Here is a 23,941-nt window from a genome sequence, read left to right on the forward strand (position 1 = left end):
AAATTAGTTAAAGGCTCTGAATATGCAAAGCAAGAAATGCATGTCATCAGTTTGCAGTAATAACGTATATTTTGACAGCTATGTAATCAGTTAAGCTCTTCCTTAATTATTTTCTTCTCTTGAAACAAAGATGATTGTACTAGGAGTGGTGGCTAGATACCTGGGGCTAAGCCCTGCTTTTTCAATAGAGAAACATGTGACAAATCCAAAAATGCTACCCTCTGAGCTTCAACACTACACTATGTGGTAGCCATCAACCAGCCACGCTCAGTGTCACCTTATAGCCTCTCTGCCTTTGATAACTAGAACAACTTACAGGCCTTACAGATACTTAAATTATTCTATTAGGATGTGTAACACAATGGAAGGCACATCAATGAAAATAGAGTAATGAAGTTGTAGACTGCAGCAAGCAAGGACTTGTTCAAATACAACAGCCATGGGCACAGAAACAAAGGAAAGAAGCCACTTACCCCAGATACACAGGGATTTCCAAGACTCCCCTTCCCTTCACTGCCAGCCTTTAGATGAGGTCTGCGAAAGGGTGGATCCTGGCTCCACCACTTCTGATCAGGGGCATTGCTTGCACCTGAGCTCCCCTGGATAGGCCCTGCCTTCCCACAGGTGTTCAATCACTGTTTCAGGCCATGACTTAGCATTTCTGCTACAATAAGTAAGTAAAACCATTATTTCATGGAGATAATTTTAGGAAATTTAGGACTAAAGGTGGCTGTTAGCATAGGTTAGAGTGGTACTCTAAGGCACTCTCTGAAAATCCTCATCACTCACTGCAACTGACTGCCTGATTTAGGTTTTTTTTTTTGTTTCTTTAGGTGACTGAGGCAGGAACCTCGTTCCCATTGGAGACTAATGGGATGATTCAGGCAGTAGGTGGCTGTTACCTACAATACTGGTAATTCTCAGCTTTTTGTTACCAACAAAACTTTCCCCATTTGTAAAACAGGTGTAATGGTATATAGTATCACCAGACCAGTTGTGAAGACATCAAATGCAATGAACGCATCCTATAGTAAAACTCTCAGCAGAAACCAGCAAAAGGGATGTGTAAGGATCACAAAGTACCAAGATGATTTCATTCTCCACTCTTTGCTGTACAGATCTTCATCCCAGGAATATTGTACGTGATGTATTTTGATATATATAAATACATGTATTTCTATACATAGAGTACACATGAGGAGGGGCATATTCTTTGTGATCAGGAAATGCATTTGTTCTGTAATTATTTTAGTTGTAAGACACCTGCAGAAACATATAGGCCCAGTCAAACACAGAACTTGTAAAACAAACTGTGCTGAAAACTCTCAACTGACTCCACAATGTGCACCTGGAGATGCTAAGAACCTTGCTCCTGGACACAAGCTGCTGCAGATGGAGGTTGCAGGAAGAAGAGAGCCTGCCCTTGCCTGCAGCTTTGTCACTTTTTGGCCAGCAAAAGCTAATTCTATTGGAGTCTATTACAACGATTACCCAACGCACTAATTCACTGAAGCCCTGTTTTCTTTTGTCCAGAGACAGCAGCACTCACAAATGCACAGGGCACCCAGCATGGTGCAATCACATTGCGAGAGTCAGACTGTTCCACAGAGCTTCACATAAAGAATGGACAGGATTGGTACTTTACAATAGAAAAGCAGAATGGAAAATCTCCGGAGACTATAAAATCAACATGATTCATTTTCACATACGCTTCTCTGAACCAGCTAAGTTAAGAGAGACTAGTCTTTACCTAGTTAAGAAATGAGCACCTTCAAAAGGCAGCTCAGACTTTTTAAGATGGGATCCTGATCCACATCAACTTCTGAAAACTAGATGATTATGTCCCCCGAGATAGCAATGGGAGTCTAGGCGAGTTAAGTCCAATTATCGAGACAAGACTTAATGGAGTCACCATGGGACTAACACCACCCTGCATTGTTTGAGTCTTTGGTCTTTGCTGGAACCACAGCTCTTTCTTCTTTCTTACCAAAACAAAAAGCCGTCAGCCAAGCAGCTCCTCTGTAAAAGAAATCTAATCAATGGTCTGTTACCTTTTTCCAGTACCACAAGTGGCTTTCAGCAGAGGTCACCTGCATGCATGAAAGAGTAGAATTCAAATTATCAAGAATCATGCTAAATATTCACTTTATAAGACACAGTAATAGCAAACAAAAAACTTTCAGTAGAATCCTCCCCAGTTGCCATTTGCCATTTTTCAGTCCAACAAAGACTACAAATTCTGTTTTCATAAGCTCAAACAGGTGAAGGTAAAAAGGAACAAAAGCAGACATTGCACATGGCTCTTAGCAAAATCCATCTGCAGTATGTATCACTACCTATATTTAGCTGTTGTGAGGCACAAAAAAAGAAAAAAAAAAAAGCATGAGTGGCAGAAAGGCATGGTAAAGTGTACATAGCAGGAAACATTCAGAAATTTAGAAAGACAGCAAAGACAATATGGAAAGTCAAAATGAAAGCAAAAAATCAAAGTTCTGTCAGAGAACTGCTTCTGAAGAACCTCTTTGTATACCTTGATTTAACTGCCATCCCAACTTATGATGGACGCTGCTAGATGGAAGAACTGGTTGTAGTGGGGCATGGTGGGATCTTTAAAGCACAAAGTCCTGCGCGTTTCAAGCACAGTCACTCAGGGTTTTCTGTTCCTTATGTCTCCTATTCCGTAAAACAATACCCTTTGGTGTCCCTTCATTCCTATGGGTGGTATGTCGTATCATCTTAACAAGTGTTTTATTTCTCAAAGGCTGGCGATTCACAAGTACAAGAATTATGACAAATGTCTGCTATGAAAAACCCCGCTACCAAGATTGTTCTCTACCTGCAAGCTAAAGACTCAGTGTAAAACTTCTGAGAAGCTATGAACACATCTGAAAAATTTATAAGCATTAAAATCTTGTTACATCTTTTGTCAAACCTTTCAGGCATATTCTTTGAACGTCAGCACTCATATAAGACCTCACACTGTTCTTCAAAGGCAGACACCCATTTAAACTGCATTGAATTCAAAGACTGAAATGCCTCAATTCTTTCTTGGACTCTGGGACTGAGGTTTCATTGGCTTGGTTGGAAATTCAGGAGCATTAGCAGGAGTGTTCCCAGCACCTGTGAGGACAAGGGTCATAGTCGGTACAATCCACATTTATTCCCCCTGAAGACATGGAAAAAGCTGCTGTAACACCTATCAAAATGCTGAGATGAGCTTGGAAGATGATCTTCTCACTGGGGCCTCTCTCACAGACTCCCTCACTGTACCCATGCAAGCTTTCTCCCATAGTTTTATCCTTCTACAGACATCTGTGACTGCTTTCCTTCATCAAGTTGAATTATTTTTAATGATGTGCATACAGAAGACTGAGATACAGGCTGCTTGCTGAAAAAAACCTCAAAGCTCTTTTCATGTATTACACTACTGCTGGGTACGCTGCTGCTGAGAAAATGTAGAGATCACACCAAATTGGTTTCCAGAAATACACTGGGCTACTCTTTTCTCTTAGTTACACAGTTGAAATTCAGAGGAATTCCACTTTCTTCAGATTTGTGTGGGAATAACACAGAACAGGCAGAAATTCTACAACAGCAGAGAGAAACAAAAAAACTAAGCTTGAATGTATGGCTGCATACATTCAATTGTTTACCACAACAAGTGGTAATTGTTGAGGCAGAAGAAAGTTTTAAGTCTTGCTAAGGAAAAAAAGTTTCAGTGTCATGAATCATCTCTGGCAAAAGAAACTTCAAAAAAAGTTCTGCAGTTTGCAGTAACAGACACAAAGAAAATGAGCGAGCACCTGCAGGAAATCATGCCATGAGGAGCCAATTGCTTGTTTCAGAAAGTGTCACCGTGAAAGCTGTGCTAGGAACTAAAAGCTTTGCAAGAAATGGTACGTATTTATTCCCAAATTGGTCACAGTAACCAAGAGCCATATCCTCAGCTGGAAGCTGGTAAAATGCCATTGACTTGCATGAAATTCACACAAGGAATTGCATACATATAAGTATGGGAGTAACCTAAAAGAACAGCTGGTCAGCAGTTAAAAGAAAACATAAGCAGGGCATTAGCACATTTTAAAACAATCCAGGCAAGCCAAGCATTTGGTCTCCTTTTTGTTCCTTTCTACCTGACCATGAAAATGATTTTTATAAGATAGCTTATAAAGTCTTGTCATGTCCTTTCCATTCTTAACAGCTATTTCTTCTGAACAAAAACCCACTCTTGGGAAAAGGTATGATTTCTTCCCCATAGCAACGATGGGGTACTCCACACAAAGAAGCACCTAGCAGTTTAGTTCACATTTTTTAATAACATGGCACAATTTACATTACACAAGTCTTCGCTGATGAGGAAACATGCTGAAGATTGAGAGCTGCTTCACTTTTCTTTTCACATAGGATCTAGAAAGGACTTTATTACATACAGGATAAACAGCAAAAAGGTTTGTATATAACAATCTCTTTACAATACTGAAAGCTACCGCTACGGTTCCAGTGTACATATTCTTCAGGGTTGTTTTTTTTTTTTTGTTGTTTTTTGTTTTGTATTTTTCCTTCTGTTCTTAAAAAAAAAAAAAAATTGAAAATAAAAGGAAAAAAAGAAAAAAAAAACAAAACGGAAAAAGAACACTGCACAACATCTGGAGTTCACAAAATCTGAAGCTCACAACTAAACCTTCAGTTGACTACTAAAATAGATCTCTGATCATTAGAAACAACTGTCTGTGGTTACCTTTTTTCTTTTTTTTCTTTTTTTTCTTTTTTTTTGCCAAAACAGGATAACAACTTCAGATAGCACTTTAATACACTAGAAGACCAATGGAACTAATTTTATTTCATACATATATTTTACAGTCCAGTAGACAAGATAGTGAATTCTCTCTGATAAAGTCATATTCTCTCCAAATATTTAGATAAGAAACTTAATGCATTATAAAAAAGTGTGTTATGAAAAGACAGATTTCAGAAGAATGATGCATTTTGTTAAAAAGAACCACGTTCTTCATGTGAATTCCCGTCTTCTGTGATTAGGGAACAACAAGGCTGACCTGTTAACTATTCACAGACTTTATTACCAACTGAAATACAACAAATTGCATTATGAAATCTGCAGCGGAGTTCATTAATTAAACTACTGATCCACAGTGAAAACACATCCATCATTTTTCTAGAAAAGTATTGGCTTTCTTGTATGATTTGTTTCAGTGTAGCTAAACATCACTTAAAAAAAAAGAAAAGTGTGCGTACAGAGAAAAATGACACACAGACATGAATGGTTATCAGCAGAGGTTCTTCCAAAAATAAATCTGACGTGTTAAGTGACGAATGTTCTCGAAAACAGCCAGCATTTGATCATTACTCGGTTTAACCCAGATTAATGTGACTGAAAACCTATTTGCCATGACAGTATCAGTGATTCTAGATTGCTAACCTGACGCGTTCTAAGGAATACATGAGGTACAGTAACATCAGCATCTTGATGCAGGGGTTCAGACAGAAAACTACACTTCTAGTGGGCCGTTTCTTCATCAAAACAAGCAGGAGAAATAGGTTTCAGGTACAGATGAGCTTGTTCAGGGAAAATATGACTTTAAGTATGTTGTGTGTTGAAAAGGCTCCTTTGAGTTATAAAGGCTTTTGTGAAAAGCCTTAAAATTAATTGCATAGTTGAAGGGGTTTAGCTGTCTATAACAATATATGTAACACAGCATAAGCAGACTGTGTTGATCAATATTAAGTTTGCAAATAGCACAGTTTAAGAAGTATTAATGTATTATGTTACTTAATTTTATCTATTTACATTTGTACAAAGTAAAGCTTTCATCTTACCCTTTTTGCATATATGAACCATTAACCCATGAAGCACTCTTTTTACATAAATATCTACAAATGTCTTCACTTCTGGTCTGAAAGAGCTTTGTACGGTTGTCATTGGTGGTGGCTTGTTTCTAGGCAAATCATTCAGATTAATGTCTTGTTCTTCAGTTCAAATTTTGAAACTTTTTAACTAGAAATAAAATAGAGTAGGAGACACGAGGAACGTATGGACTTAGCTAAAAGATCTGGAAAATTTCAACATATAATATACAAAAAAAACATTTCAAAATCTTTGCACTCAGGTCTATACATATTGTACAGTGGGTCACATTCCCAGTCTGTATCAATAGACTAGTAAGAAGGTCTTTATATTTATGTTCATTTACAACGTTCTGTCCCTCTCTCTGCTTTTTATTTAGTCTCGCTCTGCTTATCGAGCTTCGATGTCCTTGAGGGTGTGAGAAGGAGGCCTCTCTCTCATCTCTGCTGACAGAGGAGTAGTCCTTCTTGGAGACCCAGGCCGAGGCCCCAGCGTAGAAATAAGTGGTGGAGGGGCACTGAGAGCTGCTGTGGGAGGAGTTTTATTGAGGATACCATTTTGGTGTCCTGTCGGGGGACTGACTCTGGGGTAGTGCATGCTAGGAAGTCCTGGTGTGATGAGGCTTGGGTGAGGCAGGTGTCCATCCAAGGCGGCCGGGTGAACTGAGTGCAGGCGTGCATGTTCATAGTCCTCTCTGAGCATGTGCAACCGCTCCCTGTCATCCAAGTGGTTGCCCCGCTCATGCTCACGTCGAGGGTCAACGGAGAGAGGGTGGTGGTGATGGTGGTGGTGATTGTAGTCGTGAGGTTCCCGATCCCTGAACGATCTGTCGGCTTCATATAATCTTGGCGTAGAAAGACGATGAAGGGGGTCATTTCTTAGCAAAAAGTCTCTGCCCAGGGGGTCTCTCCGATGAATATCTAGTTCTCTGTAAGGATCTCTCAAGGGATCTCTCATTGGATCCCAGTGGAAAGAAGGATAAGGGAAGCGTTCTCCACCAGGAATTGGGCTAATTCCCATAAAAGGGGTCATCATGCGAGTCCTATCCAGACCACTGATGCTGTTAATGTGATGTATCCCAGTTACACCTACGGTCATGGGCATAGACACTAAAGGACTTGGATGGACGTTAGATGTAGATATAGGCGGTGGCTGATCAGACGACCTGTGAGTCTGAGGTCCCTCATGTTGAGCATCATGGTCTTCCTTTCGCTCCTCCTTCACTTTGACTTCACTGCTTTTCTTCGGATTATCGTACGCTGGCTCATTCTTCCTCTCAGCCTCACGGTTTGAAGTACTGTTAGGCCTGCTGCTTTCCACAATAGGTGGCCTAGCATAGGGTGAAGGAACCCTGGACATTTGCTTCGACTCTTCCACCACTCGGCTTTCATGGCTCAGGCTTTCTTTCTCTGAAATATAGTTGTCCTTCACCTTGTGCTCTTCAACATTAATTTCCTTCCGAGATTCGGAGTGATCCCTCTCTCGCTCTTTGGGTTTCTCTTTTTCTCGAACCTCAGGATTCAGATGGCTCCTGATCTGCTCACTGGAGCTGCGATTATGTCCGAGGGAGTTTACTGGATGGATAGGTGCTGGCGAAGGATGGCTGGAGTGTCTTTTCTCAATGCTCTCTCTAGGAAGAAAGAAGTGTAAAAGTTAAAGCACAAGAAACTCTCAAAAATAAAACATAGCCTTGAGGATGTCTGACTATACTTGTTGGTTTGCAGAAAGCTACTAACAAGCACCATTTAATGCAATGCTTCTTTTACACATTCAGAACACCAGAAGAGCATCCCATCTCTACTCTAGGTCTGTTCTGTTATCTCAGTGCAGGAGAAGATCCCTGAAGTAGCTGCTTTGTGAGTGATCTGGCTGAAACTTCAAACAGTGAAGTCCACACATGGATCCCAAGGAATCTAGCTCTAGAAAAGATATTTCTAGGATCACAGCCTTAACTGTTTGCAAAAAGGAGAGAGAATTATAAAAACATACTACTTTCATGCAAAAAAAAGTGGAGGCAATTACATCCAAATTACACGGGTAATAGGATTTTACCCACTGCTTCTATTAAGAATAAATTTGGGAAAACAGACAATATTTTGTTCAACTGACTTTCAGAGAAGCTTCCGTACCTCTCTACAAGTTTCTTATCTACATTATCTTCATCCTTCCAGATTTTCAGTTTACTTCTCACAATTTAATTTCTTCCTCAAAACTGAAGATTAAAACTTCGCAAGACACCAGTACTGTGGAGACAAATCACCTCCAAAAAGACAGGCACCTAAGTGTGAAATAAGCCCCAGAGCAGGTCTCTTAATAGAGGTGGCCATCACAAATAGATTATACACTGACTTCTTCAGCAGCGATGCCCATCACTGAAACTAGCTTTTAAAGTAGCGCCTCTCTGGAGTCTGTTGTTTTTAAGATTACCAATCCTTTCCCATTTCTAGAATAGAGTGAGCACAGCTGATTTATCTCCCTGCTACTGGCCAGGAAGCCTTCAAAACATTGCAAGTTCTTTCCATCTCTGAAACCTATTTATGTTGCATACAAGATTTAGAGAATAACTGTTTGGCAGCAGGTAACAAAACACATATCTGAATGGATCCTGTACCAACTACTTTCTGGAAGAAGAGCTGACCAAGTGGAGCAGCCTTCCTATTTAGATTGAATCAAATTTGAAAGGTAAAATGAATTCCTCAGTTCCAATGTTTTTCAAGTCTCACTAACTGCTACTGATTTCAGAGCTGCAGTTTCTCCATGAAGGTAGCTCCAGATATTCGGTGTTGGGCAAGTGCTGTTTGCTAGATTTGGGAATTCTGTTCCATCAGTGATGGACAGCATGCTGTTAAAGGCAAAAGTGAGGGGTAAGCAGCTGGGTCCTCTGCAGTCCCTGAACAGCTCCAGTTTACATTCTTCTCTGGGTATCTCTAACCTGTAGGTACTTTTGGTTAGTGAAACTGCAGCAACTGCTTAAATATCTTTGAAAAAGGAAACTGTCATTATTGGGACCTCACCAGAAGAATCTTCTGCTGTATCTAGACTGAACTGTCAAAACTGTCAGTTTTTGGGCTATGTCTAAAAAAAGTTTAAGAGTTCAGAATGCAACTGTTAGTGTTGGAGCACTTGATACCAGAGCTGCTTCGTCTGCACTGACTACTAATTAACTTCTGGGTAGGGGGTTCTGCTTTGACTGACTGTGCCCTAAACACTCCAAATATTGTGTCCTGGCTTTACTTTTCTTTCCTCTTGCTCTCCACAAAACACTTAAGTCTTTCAAACAACTTCCAGATTTGGACACAGTGAGACCAAGTCATAAAAACTTGACGAAAGGGCACTCTTAATTGTTTTATTTCACTAGGGGGAGCTGACTGAGTCCTTTATTGATATTTAATCAATTTTTCTGTGTAATTTACGTATTTTAAATTGTTTGTAAAATCTTAAGAAAATAATGGACATTTTCTGTAATTAAAGAAAGTATATGTGCAATCAAAATAACATTTTCCTTTGCCAATTTCATCCTCTTCAGTTACAGAGATGGCATTACCTCAAGAGGCTATTGATTACTTAGGTAATTATTCACTTATGTAAATGGTTGCCCATTGGTCAGGGAAGGAGTAATTTTTTAATCTTCAAATCTATCAAGGGCTCCTTAGATCAATAATATGGGAAGAGCTCGAAGCCTCACACTCCCCAAAAAAGAAACTTAAGATCATGTTCTCAACTTATTACTAAATAAGGTATGTTTTGAGGCTGTATGCTATACTGACAGGTAATGCGTAAGGCATCTTACGCCAATTATTTTACTTCATTTATGTTGACAGAGAGAACAATACATAATTGTATTCTTTCTGAAGTTCCAGGATTACAAACACATCGATGTCCTCATTAGAATGGAACTGCTCAGTGACATCTTTTAAATTAAATAACACCGAGAAGAAACAAATTCTGTTTTGTACAACAGCTGTATTCACCAATTTTTTTTCTAATGCTGGAGTGCAGTAATAAGAGTCCTTAACAACAACAAAAAGGTGCATGCAGTCTTCCAGGAGGAAGCAAGAACTGTAACAGGACGTGGCAGTGCAGCTCCCCAACCAGCTTTGCCCCTGGGAGGAGCTCACAGAGGAGCTTCACCTTATTTTCTATACTTAAACTCTCCTCAGGGACCTATCCTATCTCACTCCAGCTAGGGAAGGGCTGCAGTACTCTGGCCATAGACGTTATCCTAAAAGAGCAATGAGCGATTCACTGCAACTCATTTCCACAGCAATCTGAAATGAGGAGAAGGAAAGCTCAGAGGAACCTGCGAGGGACCTGCCACTGATAAGTCTAGATGAATGCTTTTGTCTAGATGGCCCGTTTGGCAGCAGATAAAGCTCAGGACAATTTTGATGATGGGACAATTTTGAGATGAAGTTATACCAGAACTCTGGGCGTGATTCCCCATTCTGTCTGGTCAAGTTAGTAAAAAATAGGTAACACAGACTGGGATCTCAATCATAAGGGTGAGGCTACACCCTCACCCTGCTGGGTGCCCCTAAAGGTCAAAGGAGAGGTATGAGAGGCTCATAAGCTACCCAGACATCTACGTAGGGAGAACGTCTCCAGGAAGGAATTCTCTGCATCTTCTCAAACAGGCAACAGAGTGAGCATGCTGCAAAGTAGAACTCTTCAAAATCACATGGATGCATAGCGATACTGGATCAGCAAAACCATTATTGTACTAAACTGGTAGCCGTAATTGTGCAGAAACATGAAGAATGAATGACGTTTACTTTTAAACTCTCAAATCACTGAAAATAAATTATGTTCTGAGCTATGATATGGAGTTCAGGCAATGCTAAAGCTGTTTGCAGGGGATGTATTTCTGAAAGGGATTTTCTTTAGCAGGAACACCTCATAACAAAGCAACAGAACAGCAACTGAAAGAATCACATAGTTGTAAAGACTACCCGTATCATTAGTAACTAAAATGCTTTGCCATTCAAGCCAGTAAAGTTACTCACATGCTTAAGCATTTCGCAGGACAGAATCCCCAATTTCTAACAGAAATTTATTTGGAAGCATTAACACCAGACATGAAAATAATGAAGCTATGCTACCAAACAGAAAATATTCCAAATGGAAAATGTAGGTGACAAGATCTGAAGTTTGACTTGCTCTTCACATTTTACAATAACATAGAAAAGCTCTTCAATGTATTTTTTAGAATATCTAATGTGTTAGCATAACTTCTTTTTGAAAAGGCTACTAATATCTGGGTTAGTGACAGAGAAGTCAGAAAAGCACATCTCCTAAATATTTTTTTATGTTAAAAAATTAGAAACAAATAGCCATTATGTAGTAAAGTAATGTGCAAACTTAGCAGGAAAGCCATTAAGCCACAACTGAAAAAGCTGAAATCAGCCTCTCTATATTTTTCAAGGAAGGCATGACACTTGCTGAATGGCAAATTCTTATAATTTGGTACTTAAATGTTAAGAGGAATTGTTACGGAGTTAACTGTAGAATGGGAACAGTCCTGACAAAAAAAAATATGACCAGGTTTTACTTTTCATTAACCCTTCCCAGCCTGGACATGTTAGAGTGCAAGTCCATGTAAAACACTGAAGAAAAACTGTGCTTGAAGGAAAGCAACAGCAGTGCATGTATGTGTGTTTTCTGCAGGGGAATTCAGGCCAATTCAACAAATGGCATGCACTGAAGCTCGCTGTGGTACTGGAAAATGCCATGCCGTTGTATTTCATGGTGGTGTAATTTTACAACTTTATCAGTGGTTTCTCTCCTCAGGCCATTTTAGGGGGTGGAAGCAGGGTTATCTGTTTTGCAGATAGGATCGGATTTACAAAGTTAAGTATTCACAGGTGCAGATATGTGTCTGATGGACTTCACAGCTCTTTTTGCATCCTGTCAGGCACCTATCTACACATCGAATCTTCAAAAAACCTATAAAAAAGTCACCCACAAGGCAAGCATTCTATTCTCACTTGACACCGCCTGAACTCTGCTCCAGCAAAACTCCTTCTGATGAACTGAGGTGCAAGTGAGAAGAGAAACAGATGCAGCAGGAAGCACCCGAGGCAGATCTGCAGCTTCCCTACTGACCGTGCTGCATCGTAGGCGGTGATGGCGTCAGCTCCCCGATTGTCCCTCTTCTGAAGCTCTGGTTTAACAATGTGCCAGGCTGGGAAGGGTTAAAAGCGGAACGGAGCCCCAAGCTTTGAACTAGACAATTCTTGGAAGTGTTCTTTCGTACCTTTCTTTGTCATCTTTACTAACAGATGAGTCTCGTTTATCTACATCTCTATCTCTGTCATGAGCTGCAGCAGATGAACTGCGCTCCAGCTCTCCTGGCTTCAGCCAGGGCGGAGGGGTCGGGAACGAAGGAGGAGTTCGGTGCAGTCGGTTCCAGGGCTCGTGAGGGTTGCTAAAGCTCTGCATACTGGGGCCATCCTTGTGGCCGAACATTGAGTTGGGTGCTGAAATGGTGAAGTGGAAAACAAAAAGGTTTAAGAAAAAGGTATGCTCTAGTGAAGGTACTTACCAAAAAAACTTTTACAGCACTCAGAGTTAAAATGAATACATATTATTGGGAGCTGGAAAAGGAAAGGAAATTAACAGAGATTCATTAGAGGGTCTCATTCCTAAAAATGGGCAGGCATCTGACAGCTGTTTTAATTGGATAGGGAAATGCTGTGGATAAAATTGACAGGGGATGAAAGTAGAAAGATAAAAGTGACAATGATCCTTAATCCAAATATTTTGGAGACACCAGGAAATGACCATTATACTGAATATAAACTGAATATAAATAATGGAACTTGTTGCATTTGATCCTGAACCAAAGTAATATAATATGCGACCAAAATCATGCCAGAGTTGGAGTATGGTAAAAGAGAGTGATTTTTAAAAGGATGATCTTTTGTGACTGGCCAAATCTAGAGAAATGTTGATGACCCTGGACAAATAAATGCAGGTTAGTGATCTTTTCCAGGCACATGTCCTGGATTCACTGGTGAGAAAGGAAAAAAGAATGTTCTCATCCACAGCTAGGGATTACAAATAAGCACTGCACATTAACTACTTTGACCATGCAACAAAACCACGTGGAATCCCACAAACTCCTCACACTCATGACTTCTAGATGCAGTTATTTTTTTTTTAATAAACAACGTAATGGTGACATTTAGCACTACGCTGAACCCAAACTATGAGGTAACTTAAAGAAATCATTTACTGGTGACTAAAAATGTTGTTATTTAAAAGAAAAAGTCCACTTTTCAAATTACCATCCCTTACTGATGTGTGACCTACGCAACTGATAAAATGACAGCAAATAGTCACCATCACTCCACGTCCTGAATTACACAGCAAACAAGAACTCATAAACAAAGAGGTTACTCACTGACTGTCGGGTTGCCGAGTCCCCCGAAGGCATTGCTACCCACTGCAGTGAGACCGCTGAAGGAAGCTGGTCGATTGAAAGGCTCTGCAAACCAATGGGAACAGCTCACTGGTGTGTTGGTCATTGTGAGAAGGCATTACTGTGTTATCCAGCTGTGCTACGCCTGCATGAAAGCTCAGTCTGTGTCCACCAACATCATCCACTCGCATCACAGCAGTGATGGGGAGAGGGTGGGAAATACGAACCCATCTTTTCTCCAGTGACAAAGATGTATGGGATCATCTTACAAGAAAAACTTCTACTTCGAAGCAAAACAAGATGTTACACACAGTAGGGAGGCCTGCAATCCAGCAAAAGCAGCGACTCCACTTAAAATCTGCACGCATCTCAATTTTTTCTCTCTTTTCATTCCCTTCCAACTCAGTTCCATTGTCCTCAGGAAACGACCCTGTCTAGCAAGGCAATTAGTAAGTCTGGCAATTGCGCTTGCAAAATACCTTCAGGCCATGCCTCAGCCATGTCTCCTACACCACAGTCAGGATATATATAAAATGTCTTATTGTACGGATATGTCATGCTGACCTCAGCACCTTGTAATGCTCTTGGTATTTACTGCTAGTACTGTATGGAAAACTAGCATGGACTATGAAACACATTGGCACTTAATGTACACAGAGTGTAGGTAAGCCAAATGAAGCAAATTCTCTTCTCAATTTCAGAGAAGTTTAATGATTTTGATGAAACCATCAGCACTGAGAAGAGGAAGGACAACCTGAGCATTTTTTGTAGGCAGCTCAGTACAGAACGATGAAACCACGCCATGAGTCTGCTGTAGCACTTTGGTGGGTCCTCCTAAATCCCTCCCTATGCAAAACAAAATATCAAATTATAATCCTGATCTCTGATGCTCTTGGGTGCACCGGGTTGCTTATTACATCATTAAATAAAAAGGAAACTAACATTTGTTGAATGTTGTTTTTTTCTTTAACGTTTATTTGCTATTTTGTCACTGCCAGACACATTTAAGACCGGATCACAAGATTTTAAGGATCTGCTTCCCACTCACTGAAATAAAAAGCAGACATCTCAGTAGCAGTTTGGAACAGAAACACCTCTCTGAAGCCTTAATCTTCAAGTATTTTTTGACTGCTTATGAACACCACTACACTGAATCCTAACCTCCTGCTACTCCTCTAACACCCAGGCAGTTTTTTCTCTGAAGTATTTTAAATGGTGCTGTCAGTTTTACTATCATGTGCATTTAGAACTGCTGCTTGGGTTACAGAAGACAAATGGATAAAATGTACAATTTTTAAAGGTTAAACTGGCACATAGACAACCTTTAATGGACTAAACCAAAAGACATGAATTAAGACCAAGCTACAGCAAATCCTGCAAGGGTAACAGGGCAGAAAATGTCTTTGTGTTACTTCTGAGTTGTATTCACAGTGAGTGGCTTGCACAGAGAGGGCCAAGAACTGCTCTTTGCAGTACTCACTTACCTAAGTGAGCAGCTGGGTTGAGAAAGTTGCTGTGGTGAGGTGGAGGACCAAAAGGGGTGCCGGCTGGATGAGCCCCACCTGCCAAAACAAAGCAACACAGTGAATTCCTAGCTAATGCTCAGAGAGGGACTCCCTGTGCTCTAGGCTGACTATTCTTAAACAGCACCTCACATAAGCAGAGATGGCTGTATGCTCAGGTCAGGCTCCCATGCAAACAGCAGCTGCTCTTCTGAACAGAAGTTGTCAGTTATAGAAGGTGGAGGAGAAATGTGTCAGTATGGAAAAAAAAAGGGGGAACACACAGTACAGTGTATTTCCAACCTGTCATCTCCATGATGCAGATATCACTGCGTGAAATGTTTCTCCGTGTATAACCTGCATGGCATTTCATCACATTGTTGTTCTTTTTTTAAAAAGCATATGGAATAATTTTAAAATATTTATCAAATAGTCTAATAGCCTCTGGCACATCTTGCTGAGTTCATAAGCCAAAGCATATGGGAAATTTCCTGTCAACATGGCACAGATTAGCATGTTAATGAGCAAGCCAAAGAAAGAGTTTGATCCTCAATACTTACTGGCTGTAGAGAAGAGAGTCGAGGGCCGGGCCAGGTCATGGGGGTGGTGGATGGCTCCAAAAAGGCTGGGGCCTGGGGGCCTGCTCAGAAATTCAGGTTTCAGGCCGAAGTCCAGCTTGTGTGGATCTGACTGCATCTGTTTCTGAAATATATTAAAAAAAAAAAAAAAAAAAAAAAAAAAAGATTTGCAAGAGACTGTCCTAAGAGGCACTTTCAGAATGCTGTGGGTATAGCAATTTACTCATAACAACTGATGATTTAACAGATATTAGTTTTTAGGACCCTGGACACAGGTGCAGAGCCAGCCTCGTGACAGCAGGCAAACAACCTCAGGTTCCCAAACAATGCCCAGGGTTCACCAGCATCTTCACAAACACATAAACCTCTCTGGAGCAAAGAGTTTTAGCACAGGCTTGACTGAACAGAACAAACACTGAAACCTCTGAAGAGGCCTTAAACACATACTTGGCTGTAAGTACAGGTCTGTCTTTAAAACAACAATAAAAACAAAGTGAAAAGAGAGATGTTGGTCTGGATGTGAGCCCCGGGTGGGCAGGCATGCTGAAAGCAGGGAAAGCACCAAGTGCAAGAGGCAGAGCTGCCTGCTGACCTCTGACTGCAGGGATCACTCATCAGACAGTGACACACACACCGCAGCCACCACATTTAACTGTGGAGCTGCAGCCAAGGAACACTTGATGCTGCGTATCTTTCAGTGCCTCTCAAACTGCAATCGAGTAAGACAGGGGCTAAGATGAAGCAAATTACATATGAGGTGTAGTAGTGTCTGAAGAACTCAAGTCTCATTTTGATAGCTTGCACTCCCAATTCAAAGCACTGTATGTCACTGCCTCTATTTATATGGTATTCGAACGAGCAGATTTTCTCTTTGAAAGTGTCTTTCCCGATGTAGCTGTACTGTAAATGATAAGTGGATGAAGGATGGATTCTTCGTTGTGTCACATACTCACTTTAGTGGTTCCCACTTCAATAGTTTTATAGAATGCAGAGGAAAACCAAATTCCCAATTACCTGTGCTGCCAGAACTCCCTAAACACAGATTGCTGATTAATTGTGCAGGTCAGCTGAAAGGATTTACCAACGTGTAACACTGAACCAGTAAATCTGAACAGTAATTCAGGAGCACGTTATGCTTAATAAATCAATATTTAATACCGTGCCAGCTCAGAGTACAGACTATTACAATGATATAAATATGCATATTAAAAAGTTATGACCAAGTTAATGTGCATGCCTACTAGCTGTTTTTCAAGTGCTAATAACATGTCTATGAAGCTATGAGCAGGAAAAAAAGGAAAAAAAAAGCAGATTTATCAATGTTTTGAGATAATAACCTGCAAAAATACGGAAATGCAAAAGATGACCATGTTAAGGTCATGTCTTTTAGAGGTTAGATTGCAGTACTTCATTGATTTAAAAAGATTAGAAAACATAAATGCCTCAATTGAAGGCTGTGTGCCAGATTTCTAGGCTGTGAGCTCTTTTTATTCTTCTTAACAACCAAGTTATAAACCTCTGACAGGCATTACTCAGAACAGCAAATCTGGCAGAAACTTTAATTGCTGCCATATGAATAGTACTGTTCTAACAATGAAAAAATCCCTTGTCTGAAGAGGAATGGAACATCACGGCTGTGTTAAAAGACTTCTGAATGTGTTGATTTACCTCAAAAGAATATGGAAAAAAATTGATCAGATTCATTTTACTCCCATTTGCTGCTCCAGAGAGCCTCCCTACTGATGATAACCCTTATGAATGTATTTCAGGTGCAGCAAATGCTGAGCACCATAACACAGGGCCCACTAAACTCAATGCAAATGCCTGCACTAATTTCATGGCACGTTACATCAAGCTGTAAGTCCTTTCCAGCAGGCCAATTAGGGAGCATAAAATCTGCCTGGAATCCAGGCTGACCCCACACTGGTCATCCTGCTCCACAGCTAGAACTGCTCTGTGCCCAGGGCTGCTGTCTGGCTCAGGCTGTGTCTCAGGAATCCTCTGGGTGTGCACACAGGTTACACACGTCTGAATGGTGTCTTGCTGCTGAGGTACAGGCAGGCAAACGGCATCTACAGCTACATGCATTCTTTCCTGGGGTTTCCTGCATTTTTGCCTTCATGACTGCAAACCATATCTCATTTTCTGACTGAACTGAGGTAGTGAAATGCATTTTCCAATTATTTTTGAAATTATCATCATCCATGCCTCAAAAAACCAAATAATGTCCTTTCCCGACAGCCCAAGCATTATTACTGTTTTTAAACAGGCAAAGTCAGTAGGTAGAAGAAATGGCTGCATGAAAATGGCATTTACCACAGGTTATAAATATAGCAGTATGACCTCTTTGAATATCAAATCAAAGAAGATTCAAAGGACACAGATAACATGGGAACAATAATTTCATTTCAAGAAAATATCTTTTCAATAAAATAGAAAAAAAAAAAGGAGATATAACTCTCTAGGTCTATAATCTTGTCTTTCTTGATAATAGGAAGATGAATGAAGATCACTAGCAGGGGAAACATAAGGAAGCAGAGAAGAGAGATACGTCTACTGCAGCAAATTAACCTGTCAACCTTGTTTAAAAGGGTTATTTTTAAACTCTATTAGCTGTAGATTTTAGTATCTGCTCAACATCTTCATAATCTTACAGCACTACCTTCTATAATACAACTCAGCTGCATACAAAGACTGCAAAGTGGTGGGGTCTCCTCGTTGATTTCACTTTCTAGCACAAGCTCCTGACTCCTGCAATGTAAGGCCAAACAAAGACACCAATCTTTCCTCCCTATTATAGCGAACATCTGCAGGAGCAACGCAGCTATAATGCTACTTGTGGTTATGTGAACAAGGCATTAGCCATGGTACAGACCTGCTAACAGCAAGAGGCAAATCCTCCCACTCACAAGTTTGCACTGTGCAATGTATGTGAAAAGCAAGTGTGCCCCAAAGACTGACCTTGACTTTCTGTTGGTGATGGTAAATCTGCCAGGCGATGTGGACGTGCATAGCGCACCACTTCCCGGGTTTCTGGAAAAAACAGGAGGGATACAGCATGAATTAGTGATTTTCCAATACCTGTGATGCTTTACCCTAGGAATGCTCCTGCTCATCCTCCTCTCCAGACAAACCCACGCTCTGTTTTTCTGCACTCCTGCAATCTTCTGATGCCACTGGCTGAGAATGCAACTCGTGCTGCTGGAACTATCTGCCTGTTAGCAACTGCTCTGCACAGCTGGATTGCTTCATACAGTACACTGAGTACATTTCCAAAAGCGCTGCTATTCCAAGACCTTGCCATCAAAAGATCCAAATAAAAACACTTAAAAATCTCAGGCCGGTTTTCAAAATCAATCTGACACCCTCACGTCACTATAGGTCTGTACCTGCAACATTTTGGCTCATCAGTAAACCCCCAAAATTGGATGCCAGTCAGTTCACTCTGGTTGGGAAGGTGAACTGGCTTAAGCTGGCTCTTTGCATCTCTCCTGTCACCATGCTTCTAAATCATGGGGCTGAAAAAGGGAGGAAAGAACCAGAGAGCATGATTTGGTTTCTTTGCTGATTCAGCAGTCCATTTCTAGGGCATCTGGAAATCATGTCAGTGGGGACTTGATAATGACATACTTTCTATTATCTTGTTATTTAGGGGTCTGAATGAACCACATGAACAATGATTCCTGCACAGATTTAGAAATAATCATAGGAATGAAAGCAGCTCCTTAAAGTACCAGTAATTTAATTACTACACAAACTATGGTATAGGCCTGCCTTCTATATCTAGGTGTAGATCAGCCAACAGTTAAAAATCAATTACAAATAAAGTAAAAAAATAAAACCCCTCTCTCACACACACAAACATAAAGTCAAGTCTTTTGCTTATTCACAGCAATTGGTTGCATTAGTGATTTAATGAGCTCACGTGGTCTGTACTTCCTTGAGTATGTTGCAAAACCAACAAAAATATCTTCTGGATTACTGTAAGATTTTGGATCTTTAAAGTATTTTGTGTTTGAACTGGATTGTGTGTGTGTGCTGGACAAGAAGATACTCGGGTAGGAAGTTCCATACTGAATAACACACAAAACACACAATGAACATTAAAAAGCAGAATCCTTCAGCCTGCATTAAAATGGCAAGAGATGTCTGCCAGGGCAGTCTGTAGGATCAGCTCAGGGAACCTTGTGAGCCACAGCAATACAAGGATTACCAATATTTAACCTCTGCTGTTTGCAATAAGGGGTTGTGTGAGAACAGGAGAACTTCTAGCTTTAAAACAGCTTATCTTTCTTGAGTGATCATAAGATGCTGACCACACTGCTCAGCAAACACAGTGCAAAATCCCCAAGATGGAACACGATGCTGCTTTTAATCAGTGTGCTGCTGCAACCCGGCGGGGACTGAGATGACAAACTGTAGCACAAGAAGGTTTCTTACCCTCAACATGGGCCTGAACGGATCTGTCAACTGTGAAGAAGAAATGACAGCTTGGTTACATGCCTGTCACTCAAACAATTGCTCTAATTAACAAATTTGTATTGCTTCATTAAGAGATGAAATTAAAATGTTATAATTTTACTTTCAAATGAAGTCCTTTCAGATAATAATTAGTCCTCAGCCTCCATACTGGAGCCGGCCTCCCTCCCCCCATGGCTGTTGTACCTAAGTGTTGACAAGCAACAAAACAAGCCTCACACTGAGCACTCTGTCCTCTGGCATCTGCATTAATTTGTTGATTTAATGCTACCAAAATGACTGGTTAACTGCTCTGAAGAAGAACACAGCTATGTCCTTTGGGCAAACTTCTGCTCTCATCTTTCAGAACTGCCTGGCTTGCGAGAAGGCTGGGATTGGGCAGGGCAGTACTGGCAGTATTAGAGGGCTGCTCCCACCGAGTGTGCTGGACTGCCCTGCAGGACACTGCCCTGCTCGTTCAGCAGCAATGGCACCTGGTGCTGGCACATCCAGAGAGCCATTTCCTCTAAAAGGAGATCTACAGATGGAAGAGCTGTTTTGCAGACTTGGTGATGGCACGCGGCATCATCTTGAAACAATCAAAACTGCACTACAAGCTGAAAGGCAGCATAAAGAGAAGGGACTTAACAATGGGAGGCTCCAGTTATCTTTTTGATTGGGTGGAATGAGCAGACATAAAAACACGTGGGTCCTTTTGGTATCAACAGCACCAGTTTAGAGCAAACTCGATCTAGTAGAACCCAAAGAAAACAGCTCTGCAGAGCTCAGAAGTTGACCAATTCCACAACACTGATTTTTGTCAGAGTTCTGCAATAAATAGGACCACATGATGTTCCTTGTTGCAAACAATGTATATTCAGTCAAACAAGCAAACAACCCGAGGGCATTTGCAAAGAACAGAAAAAAGCCAGAAGACGAAGCGCTGAGACAATAAATGCTGTTCACATGTGCTTCAACTCAAAATCCAGAGGCACCAAGTGATCAATAAAGTGCATCCACATTTTGCTGCTGCAATCAATAATACAGTAACCAAGGGAATAACTGTCATTACCCACATTAGAAACAATTACAGAATACAAACGTAAATCTCAGAGGTTTGTACGTTTCTACGCTGAATTGGAGTTTGCCCTCAGTCTTGTGGGGATGCCACCTGACAGCAAGGAAAGAGCTCTGCATTGCACAGCATCCACATGCTTTAGCCAGTGATGGACAGGAGGACCAGGATTTAAACCGTCCTCATGCAACTTCTTTGATCTCACTGACTTAATAGTTCAGATTAAGCTTTAGTTTCACTCGTTGATTTGGACATGCAGAAGACGGCAGCCCTAGTGCTCAATATTTTCATGAGGAATAGCTTTAGTTTAGAAGAATACTGTAATACTTTTTACACACCCGTGGATCTTTCTGTAGGAGGGTATGTGGGACAGTTCCAGGTCTGGCTGCAACATCGATAGGATTGGAAGTCTAGAATTGTAACACAGAAAGAGAGCATTTATGAGTACAAAGCCATACAAAAACACAAACTGAAAAACAGTTCTTCTTCATCATTAACACTGCCTATGCTGTGAAGATCAACTCTTTTAAACAAAAAGGATAACTGCTATAATCCACGTAGTGATGTATGTACTATCATCTCAATTTCCTAACTCGCTTTGCTCACTGCCTTCCCACTAGTTAAAGTAACCTGAAACACGTGAGGCAACAACAGCAGTGTTGCACTGGGAATTCCTTTCACCTCTGAAAAGCTGAGCAGTATGAGACAGCACCTAAAGCAGCACCTGGGATACCCAGGCTGTGCTCTGCTGCTTATCAATAATGCACTGGAGCTGGCTAAAACTGCTGCCCTCACTGCTGCACACAAAGCAGCAGCAATCCACGTGGTTACCGTGCAAGGATCTGAACTGCATCCACAATGAACTATTACCACACCAGCATCAGAAAAGGCAACATCTAGCTGGAAAAAATTAAAGCTTTTCCCTTGATTTGAATGTAAATATTCAGCTAACACAACAAAATGCATCTTTTGGAGGAAAAAATACTACATTTAGACAACATCTTCCTCACTTAAAATGAAGAAAAAAGAAATCAGCTGCACTATAACTAACAATTAAGTAACAGAGTTGTTAACAGACTGATTACCATATATATGAAGAATCCTACTAATGAACTGCAATTTACATATTCAGTCATTAGAGTGGATGGGCCAATTTAAGAAAGGTGTCTTCTCTGCAGAAATTTCAGTCCTGATTTCAGTCTTCAGTCGCAGAGACTACAGGCTACAGAAAATGACTTCCTCCCACTCATAAATCAAGAGTGACTTCATCAAAACAAAGGAAAAGAGAAACAAACTCATCACACTTAACTATCATCGCCATCATAAAAGAGTGGGGAACTAAATCAATGTACTGCATTGTGCTGGAGCTCTGAGATAATTATGGAAATGAGAAAACAATAACCATCACTGTTTCTTAAAATCCGGATTATTACATGACCTCACACTACTGCATGCTACCCTGAGAAGCAATCGCATTGCTTCTGAACTTAACCGTGCCACCAGTGCATCTGAGTGGTAAGATGGAAACACAGCCTACCTTGGGCTGGAATGCTCCTTGGAGTGAGCCAAAGGGGCCCGTTGGAGGGATCATGGGAGGAATACCTGATACAGCTGGAGGATAGGAGTGAAACAGCTGAAACAGAAAAAGAGAGAGGAGGATAAATGCGTGTGCACTACAAAACAAGGACAGACAGCTGAATGAGACAGCGAAAGCATTCCTGCAGAGGTAGGGAAATGGTACATGGAGAAGTGCTGAAGATGTGATCCCGCCCCAACGATGTTAGTTAAAGCAGTCAATGAGATGTTCACAGATGTCATGATGTTCACTTCAGAGCTTAAAAGCAGTTCCAAAATCATACAGCCAGCAACCTGGCCTCTGCACTGGGCCATCGTAGCCGAGGCTTTTGTTGTGCAGTGACTGGATTTTAAATTGGATGGGGATTTTGAAGGGTTTGCAGAAGACTGCAAGAGAAAAGGCAGGGCCCGGCCAAACAGGGCACAGAACGCTACTGTTTGAGTGGGAAACAAACCTGCACAAGCTCTAGGATATTGCATCATTAAAACCCCATTAGTATGCTAGGATTTTAATGGTTTCTGTCGGAAATGAGGAAAATATGCACAATTCTTACTTCATTAGCCTGTCTGAGAGGATATCCTGCCACTTCCAGTAGCAGCAGAGACAGATGAACTTAATTGCTAAAAAAGATTGCTTATTAAAAAAGGCCAAAGTAGAACCCCCCAAAACTGGAGGGCTCTGGTCTTACAGGACAGACCACGAAGCATAAAAAGAGGCAAATCTCCACTGATCTCAATGACCCCAGTTTATCTGTAGTAAGACAACTCAGTAAAAACGAAGTTCTCCTATGCTGACACAAACACATGAGAAACAAGCAAGTAAACCATCATGACCAAGTCCTGTCTGGTCTCTGTGGTCTGGCTGTGAATCTTTCCCTTACGCTGTAACACACTGAGGTCACACAATTCCACAGGAACTGCAGAGATCACACACAAAACTGCTTTCTGGTAGGAGGTGGGGATTCAGAGCATCTCATTGCAAAGATGTTCTCACCGGGAAACCTTGGGATCTAGCAGGGGACGGCTGCTAACATCACTGGTACTGCCAGCCAAATACCTGGAGGAGCTGATAAAATTTCACTTCTGAACTCAGCCAATCGAAAATGAACCTCCTGTGTGCTGCTTCTGGGATCAAAATAAAGGACTAGATGGCCAGCTGAACAGAAACAGCCCAAAGCTGGACGTGTGGAGGGGACAAACACTGAGAGAATCACATCCCACAGTAAATCAGTGTCACAACGTTCTGATGATTTAACTCAATGCACGTGTGTGCTTTTCTGAATCCTTTCTCTCAAAATCAGAGTTCCCCTTTCGATCTTGGAAAGCCATTTATTCACACTACAGGTACTGAGATATGGGAAATTATTTCAGGATGTCAGAGATATCAAGAGATTGTTTATTTAAAAGCATGGAACAAAGTCTCCTTTCGTAACACATTTCTGTTGTTGTTTTCACTTCTCTTTAATTTGG

The 23,941-nt window shown here is 41.0% G+C and overlaps 1 protein-coding gene across 7 annotated transcripts in view; it reads right to left on the reverse strand.

The window, feature by feature from the left end:
* Nucleotides 1–4,296: 4,296 nt before the first annotated feature.
* Nucleotides 4,297–23,941, reverse strand: part of AUTS2 (activator of transcription and developmental regulator AUTS2) — a 659,297-nt gene continuing 639,652 nt past the window's right edge. For all 7 annotated transcript variants that reach the window (XM_085240900.1, XM_085240904.1, XM_085240903.1 and 4 more), the window contains 9 exons: nt 22,434–22,529; nt 21,235–21,306; nt 19,804–19,833; nt 18,325–18,396; nt 15,346–15,487; nt 14,768–14,845; nt 13,266–13,349; nt 12,117–12,339; nt 4,297–7,493 (listed from right to left, as the gene is read on the reverse strand). In XM_085240900.1, the coding sequence (XP_085097026.1) occupies nt 6,254–7,493; nt 12,117–12,339; nt 13,266–13,349; nt 14,768–14,845; nt 15,346–15,487; nt 18,325–18,396; nt 19,804–19,833; nt 21,235–21,306; nt 22,434–22,529 (2,037 nt within the window). In that variant the 3' untranslated portion in view covers nt 4,297–6,253. The remainder of the gene's footprint in view (nt 7,494–12,116; nt 12,340–13,265; nt 13,350–14,767; nt 14,846–15,345; nt 15,488–18,324; nt 18,397–19,803; nt 19,834–21,234; nt 21,307–22,433; nt 22,530–23,941) is intronic.

This window comes from Meleagris gallopavo, chromosome 21 (genome assembly GCF_905368555.1).
Source record: "Meleagris gallopavo chromosome 21, MGAL_WU_HG_1.1, whole genome shotgun sequence".
Taxonomy (NCBI): Eukaryota; Metazoa; Chordata; class Aves; order Galliformes; family Phasianidae; genus Meleagris; species Meleagris gallopavo.